General features: G+C 40.0%; 1 protein-coding gene across 1 annotated transcript in view; it reads left to right on the top strand.

Annotated features, from left to right (window-relative positions):
• LOC106874842 (myelin transcription factor 1) overlaps window positions 1-7,989 on the top strand; it is a 73,251-nt gene that overhangs the window by 18,028 nt on the left and 47,234 nt on the right. Inside the window, exon 9 of the mRNA XM_052972672.1 lies at window positions 681-1,962. Coding sequence (XP_052828632.1) covers window positions 681-1,962 — 1,282 coding nt within the window. The remainder of the gene's footprint in view (window positions 1-680; window positions 1,963-7,989) is intronic.

Below are 7,989 nucleotides of genomic sequence, written 5' to 3'. Positions count from 1 at the left end.
CACACACACACACACACACACACACACACACACACACATACATACAAACATAAATACATACATGTGTGTATATATATATATGTATATATCAGTAGAGCACTAACAGCACCGTCCGAGCGTGTTCATTGCCAGAGCAGCTGTCTGGCTTCCGAGCTAGTGGCGGCCCATAAATAGCACCATTTGAGCATAATTGTTACCAGCGTCGCCTTCTAACACTTGTGCTGGTGGCACATTAGAAAATCATTTGAGCGAGGTCATTGCCAGTGCCACTGGACTGGCTCCCATTGCAGGTGGCACGTAGAAAACACCTTTTGAGCAAGGCCGTTGCCAGTAGCGTGCAACTGGCCCTTATGCCGGTGGCACGTAAAAGCACCCACTACACTCTCGGAGTGGTTGGCGTTAGGAAGGACATCCAGCTGTAGAAACTCTGCCAAATCAGATTGGAGCCCGGTGCAGCCTTCTGGCTTGCCAGTCCTCTCTCTCTCTCTCACACACACACACACTTACACACACATGCGCTCACACATTATCTTCATCTTTTAAAACGTTCTCTTTTTCTCTCCCTCTTATAATACACTCATACTTCCTTTCTCTCACTCTCTCTTACTTTCATTTTCACTTTCTCTTCCACGTACCTCCACTGCACTCCATAACAGTTCCTCATCTGTTTCTCTTTCCAGGTTCCGACCGTGTACTTCGACCAATGATATTGACTAAACAGCTTGATCTCCCTTGCTATGAATATCCTCCATATGTGTCCACCTCTACACCACGCACCAATCTAGCCAAAGAACTCGAGAAATACAACCGGCCACCCACTGAATTCCAAACATATCAATCAAAACTCTATCCCGGCAAACCCATTGCTCCCAAACCGAAAGACTCAAGCATTGATCGACCAAACATCTTGAGCAAACGGCCAAACTACAAACCGCAGTATCGATATGATCCTCAAGTCCCTGTTGCCCTTAACCTCTCCACAAAAGCAGCGGCGGCGGCAGCTGCAGCAGCTGCTGCTTCCACGACTGCTTCTACGACTAATACAGTAAACTGTGTGACGAACGGCTCCGGGCTGGACCTCACCATGAAACCAATGCCTGGCGCATCAGTGGCCGGGGTACCAGCTTCGACGTCGGTGAATGTCACTGCAGGACTGACGACGACGGCCACCACGACCATTGCCAGCATCACGACCACGACGTCGCTACCGGGCGGCAACATGCCACTGACGAGCCGCAGCAACACCAGCAACGGCAGCACTAACAGCAGCAGCCCTGGCAATTGTGCAATTGCTATTGCTGCCGCCACTGCTGCTGCTGCCGCCGCTGCTGCCAGTGGCGGTGGTGGTGGTGGTGGTGGTGGCAGTGGTGGTGGTGGTGGTGCTGCTGGTGGTGTCGGCGGCGGTGGTGGTGCAGGTACTGGTCTCATGGAAACAGCAAACGTCAATGTCATGCAGCAACAGCAGCAGCAGCAGCAGCAACAACAACAACAGCAACAACAACAACTCCAACAACAACAGCACCCACACCAAAACCACCACCATCAACAACAACAACAACAACAACAACAACAACAACAGCATCAGCAACAACCACCTCCACCGCCACCACCACCCCCACATCAACATCAACAACAACAACAATCACCACATCATCAACAACAACAACAACATCAGCAGCAGCAGCAACCCCAACACACTGTACACCAGGTGTCTCAGCCTGATACAGGGACCTTATCTTCTCATCAAACACACCATCATCAGCAGCAGCAGCCTGATGACCTTATGGTTTCCTCTTCCCCATCAGCACTTTCAGTTGTCACATCCATACCTGCCTCACTTTCATCGCCACCTTTGAACACTGCTATATCATCATCATCATCATCATCAAAAGGAGATTACAATGGCTTGCCTGTATCACCAGTAAACGTTCCTGCCTTGGAGAAAACAGTCTGTGTCAATGGGTAAGTTCCAATTGCTTTCTTTTTTTTTCGCATCTTTAACCTGAGAACCCCTACACAGCTTAGTGTAGGGGTTCTCAACTGAGGTCCGTATGACCCTTAAAGGTCCACATAGATCTTGTTGCTAAAATTTATGTGCCCTAAATCAGTTATACCACTACGATTCTTTCTCTCTTCTCTGTGTTCCCCAGTTCTTTTATTTTTCCCCGTCTGCACACTCTTGACTAAATACAACACACAACTTTATCCCCCCTCTCCTTTTCTCTTTTTTTTTCTTTCTTGCCTTCTTCTCCATATCCACCTATGTTGATATCTAAACAATGAACAAAGTATCCTTTTCATAAGAATACATGCTATGCTGAAACATATGTAGCAATGCATTAATAAGAATATAAAAATCTCCATATAAAAAACAATGAACAAAGTATCCTTTTCAAAATTCTTGTTTCTATCAATACATTCATCTGTTTAGTACTGTGCAAGAATTCACAAGCACCACCATTAATTCATTGGTGTAGAACAATTAATATCCTGAAGTCTAAACAACAAGGCAATCCCATGAACATTAATGTAAAAATTGCCTGAAGAATTATGCATGTCAAATAAATGGACTCTCCTAGGTTCCATGGATGTTATAAATAATATTTGATAATATGCTATGGATGTAGTGAGGTAGTATCATAAAAATGCATGCAATGCCGAAACATATGTAGCAATGCATTGATAAAAATATAAAAATCTCCATATAAAAAACAATGAACAAAGTATCCTTTTCAAATTTCTTGCCTCTATCAATACATCCATCTGTTTAGTACTGTGCAAGAATTCACAAGCCCCACCCATTAATCCAGCAGAATTTTTTGATTGGTGTAGAACAATTAATATCCTGAAGTCTAAACAACAGGGGTTAGGGTTAGGGTTAGGGTTAGGGTTGATGACTTTCCTATCATTGATCCTTACCTGTTTCTAAACAAGGTGATATTCCGTCATGCTCGGACATGTTTTCATGGCAGATTTAGAAAGGAACAGACACTGCTTATTTGAGAGTGATGATCATTTACAGCTGTCACGTAATGCCAAGACAAGGAGACACAAACACACATGCACACACACGTACACACCCACACATGTGCACTCCTGTTTCCAAGCAACATAATATTTCCCCATGGAAAGACTCGAGTTTACAGAATTTTGGAAATAAATTATATTCATTTATAGCCAACAAGCAATCAATGTCAAGGCAAGAAGACACATACACTCACACTCATATATATATACACACACACACACACACACACACACATATATATATATATATATATATATATATATATATATATATATATATATATATATATATATATATATATATATTCATGTATGTGTATGTGCGTGTGCATGTGTAAATATATTTATATATACACATACACACATACATACATATGTATATATATTTTCGGTTGGTGCATAATTATTGCGGCTTTTTTTCAACAAATTTTTATTCAACAAAAACAATGACAACATGTAACAAAGCATCTTTAAATGATTATTGCGGAGCATATTCACCATCTACTTCAATTACGGCTTCCTATTTGCTTGGCAGACGGTCAGACCATCATTTAAAGATGTTTTTGTTAAATATTGTTATTGTTTTTGTTGAATAAAATTTGTTGAAAAAAGTCGCAATGATTATGCACCAACCTAATATATATATATATATATATATATATATGCATGCATACATAATGTGTGTATATGTGTATATATATGCATACATATATACATATATACGTATGTGGAAATGCATGGCTTAGTGGTTAGGTTGTTGCCCTCATGGTCATAAGATTGTGGTTTCGATTCCTGTATGGGGTGACACATTGTGTTCTTGAGTAAAACATCTTCATTTTCCATTGCTCCATTCCAATCACATGACTGGCCTTATGAGCTTCTGGCTTGGAAAGGACCTTTGGTTCTGATATGTATGTATGTATGTATGTATGTATGTATATGGCTGGGTTTCACACTCTTTCCATCTACCAAATCCACTCACAAAATTTTGGTTGTCTTCAGATTTTTGTAGAAGACACTTGTCCATGCGGTGGGATAGAACCAGAAACCTTGTAGTTGAGAAGCAAACTTCTTAACCACACACCCATGCCTGTGTCTAATAACGTGTGTCAATAAATGAAGTGCCAGTTGAATACTTGGGTGTATTAAACTGAGTACACCCACTGATGACGGAGGCGCAATGGCCCAGTGGTTAGGGCAGCGGACTCGCGTTCATAGGATCGCGGTTTCGATTCCCAGACCGGGCGTTGTGAGTGTTTATTGAGCGAAAACATCTAAAGCTCCACGAGGCTCTGGCAGGGGATGGTGGCAAACCCTGCTGTACTCTTCCACCACAACTTTCTCTCACTCTTACTTCCTGTTTCTGTTGTGCCTGTAATTCAAAGGGTCAGCCTTGTCACACTGTGTCACGCTGAATATCCCCGAGAACTACGTTAAGGGTACACGTGTCTGTGGAGTGCTCGGCCACTTGCACGTTAATTTCACGAGCAGGCTGTTCCGTTGATCGGATCAACTGGAACCCTCGACGTCGTAAGCGACGGAGTGCCAACAACACCCACTGATGGTATTTAGTTATGACCATCTATGTTCTGAGTTCAAAACTCGTCGTGGTGCTTGGCAGGACAGGGAGAGAGAGACGTCACTTTCTTGTCTTTCGCTGGAAATGATGAAGAAAGGATGAAGGGGCAATCATCAAATAGTAAGGATCGATAAAAATTCATTACAACCCTCTCACAGAACTTGGAATCATAAAGGCGGTGAGCTGGCAGAAACGTTAGCATGCTGGGCGAAATGCTTTACGTTCTGAGTTCATATTCCACGGAGGTCGACTTTGCCTTTCATCCTTTCAGAGTCAATAAATTAAGTACCAGTTGCATACTGGGGTCGAACTAATCGACTGGCCTCCCTCCCACAAAATTTCAGGCCTTGTGCCTAGAGTAGAAAAGAACTTGGAATCAACATCAGCATCTTCTGCATCACCACTATCGTTTATCAATATCATCATCATCATTGTTATCAGTTTTATAATTTCTTCTCTGTACCAACAAAACATCTACAGACTACAGAGTAATGTAATCAAGGCCATTAACAAATTACAGTCTCTCTCTATCTCTCTCTCTAGCTTGTTCATTGTTAATTTATCTAATTATCTATCTATCTCTGTTGATCTATTTAACTGTCTCCTTATCTGTCAATCTCACTGTCTATTTATCTATTGACTTGTCTGTCTGACTATCTATCTATCTATATCTATTTACCTATCTATCTATCTATCTATCTATCTATCTATCTATCTATCTATCTATCTACCAAACTAGCTATCTATCTATTTGTCTAGCTATCTCTATTTATCTATCAATCTCTCTATCTATCTATCTAGTTAGCTAGCCATTTATCTGTCTGTCTGTCTATCTATCTATCTATCTCTATCAATCTCTCTATCAACCTCTCACTTTGTCTATCTAACTAGCTAGCTATCCATTTATCTGTCTATCTATTTATTTATCAATCTATTTATCTATCTATCTATCTATCTATCTATCTATCTATCTATCTATCTATCTGTTTATCTATGTATCTATCTGTTATCTATCTATCTATTTATCTATCTACCTATTTATCTCTCTAACTATCTGCTTGCCTCTCTTCCTCCCCCCCCCACTTTATCAACAACATCTATAGACCATATAACCGACTGCATGAGGGTGTTGGTGCTGGTGGATCTGCCCAGTTAGACAGCCGCACAGATCTCTGTCAAAATAATCAACAACTACAATCTATAAATGTCAGCATCTGTGTTTTCTTTACCCTCTACCAGCCACAAATCCCCACCACCACCATCACCACCCACACAGCAACAACAAACTCCTGTGTCTGCCACTTTTTGCTTTATATTCTAAAATCCTGACAAAGCAAGGATTAGCAACATCTGCTGTGAAACAAATTAATTTGAGATTAAGGTTAACGGAAAAGACATAACAGACAACTGACTGTCATATTGCCCTTTCCTTTGTTACAGTCAAAACTTATTAAAGCAGATTTACACACACATACACAAACACAAACACATGCACATGCATGCACACTCTCACACTTGTGCATTCATTTCAAGGGGTCAAATTGGCAGAGGTGTTTAGAACATTTGACAAAATATTTTGCAGTATGTATCTCGGTTCTGTACAGGTATAGCTATGTGGTAAGAATCTTGCTTCTCAACCACATGGTTCTAGGTTCAGTCCCACAGTGTGACACCTTGGGAAAGTGTATCCTTCTACCATATCCTTGGGCTGACCAAAGCCTTTGTGAGTAGACATGGTAGATGGAAACTGAAAGATGCCCATCGTAAATATATATATTATTATTTGTTCGTTCCCGTCTCGACTATGAAAGGTCTTTGTATATTTTTACTGGTCATAATTACTCTTACCAATAATTCATTTCTGATGAAGAATCTAATTTTTATTTCAAGAAGAGTTTTTCGTTTTTTTATCTTTGGAATTGATTAGACTGCGAAACAATTTGCAGAATGTATATTGGTTCTGTACCAACCTGGATTATGAATTAAAGATCATCTACACCTACAATTTTTCCTTTCCTTATACTTCATATATATATCATCATCATCATCATCATTTAACATCTACTTTCCATGCTAGCATGGGTTGGACTATTTTTTTAATTGAGTTTTAGATTATATGGAAGTTGCTATGTCCTATATGTGTTGCTATGATTTATAAAAAAAAAAGATATTTAAGCTGGTGAGAATATTTATAGTTAAAAGTTAAACCAGATACTGTCCTGACATTTACACCTTAAATTCAGGCATGTCCCCTTTGTGTAACAGATACTATCCAATCCAACACCTGCATAGGAGTATTTAAATGTTTTCCTGTGCAGGTGCAGACATCTCAAGGCCTGTTCAAGTCAACTGTTAAGCAACTGGTGTTTGTTTCGATATAAAAATCTGGTAAACTTCCTCTATGCACAAGTTACACCTTTTACCTCCTGTTATATAAGATACAGCTGTACTAATTTTTCCCCATTCTATACTAAAGCTAACATTTTTATCAAACTTACTCAAGCTAATGATATGCATCTTAATTCTATCCTTAAACAAGCTTAAATAGTTTGCCAGTTTCAATTTGAAGTTTGTCAAGGTTTCACCTATATAAATGTAGGAATTTCCCTCTGACGTAATCCTAAATCAGTATGCTAACTTTTCCCTCATACACAGTGTATTTAAGGGATAAACTTCATTTTGTCTACAATTGCAGCGATTCCTTTCCTTATTATTTTTACCTATGCTAATGGGACTCAAACTAGATATCATCCTTGTATGTGTATCTATTGATCTGCTATTGTTTACATTCCATCTATTGTCACCAGTTCCCAGGCTATTATTTCTAACAATTCCTATACTTGGTCTGATCTGTATAGGAATTTTGACAGTTGCCTCCCCTACACTGCTTCCCTCCATTCGGCTGCTTGCTTCTCCACAGTTATATTTAATCATATTATTTAGGGTCCATCCCTGTTGGTTACTTAACTTTATCATCATCGTCATCATCATCATCATTATCTTCATGCAAAACGACAAAATTGTTATTACTTTTATGGTAACTGGGTCTCTCTTTACTCTTTTACCTGTTTCAGTCATTTGACTGCAGCCATGCTGGAGCACCGCCTTTAGTCAAGCAATTCGACCCCAGGACTTATTCTTTGTAAGCCTAGTACTTATTCTCTTGGTCTCTTTTTGCCAAACCGCTAAGTTACGGGGACGTAAACACACCAGCATCGGTTGTCAAGCGATGTTAGGGAGACAAACACAGACACACTAACATATACACACACATACATACATATATATATATATATATACATATATACGACGGGCTTCTTTCAGTTTCCGTCTACCAAATCCACTCACAAAGCTTTGGTTGGCCCGAGGCTATAGTAGAAGAC

The sequence above is a fragment of the Octopus bimaculoides genome, chromosome 14, assembly GCF_001194135.2.
Source record: "Octopus bimaculoides isolate UCB-OBI-ISO-001 chromosome 14, ASM119413v2, whole genome shotgun sequence".
NCBI lineage: Eukaryota > Metazoa > Mollusca > Cephalopoda > Octopoda > Octopodidae > Octopus > Octopus bimaculoides.
This window is presented reverse-complemented; position numbering and strand designations above follow the sequence as displayed.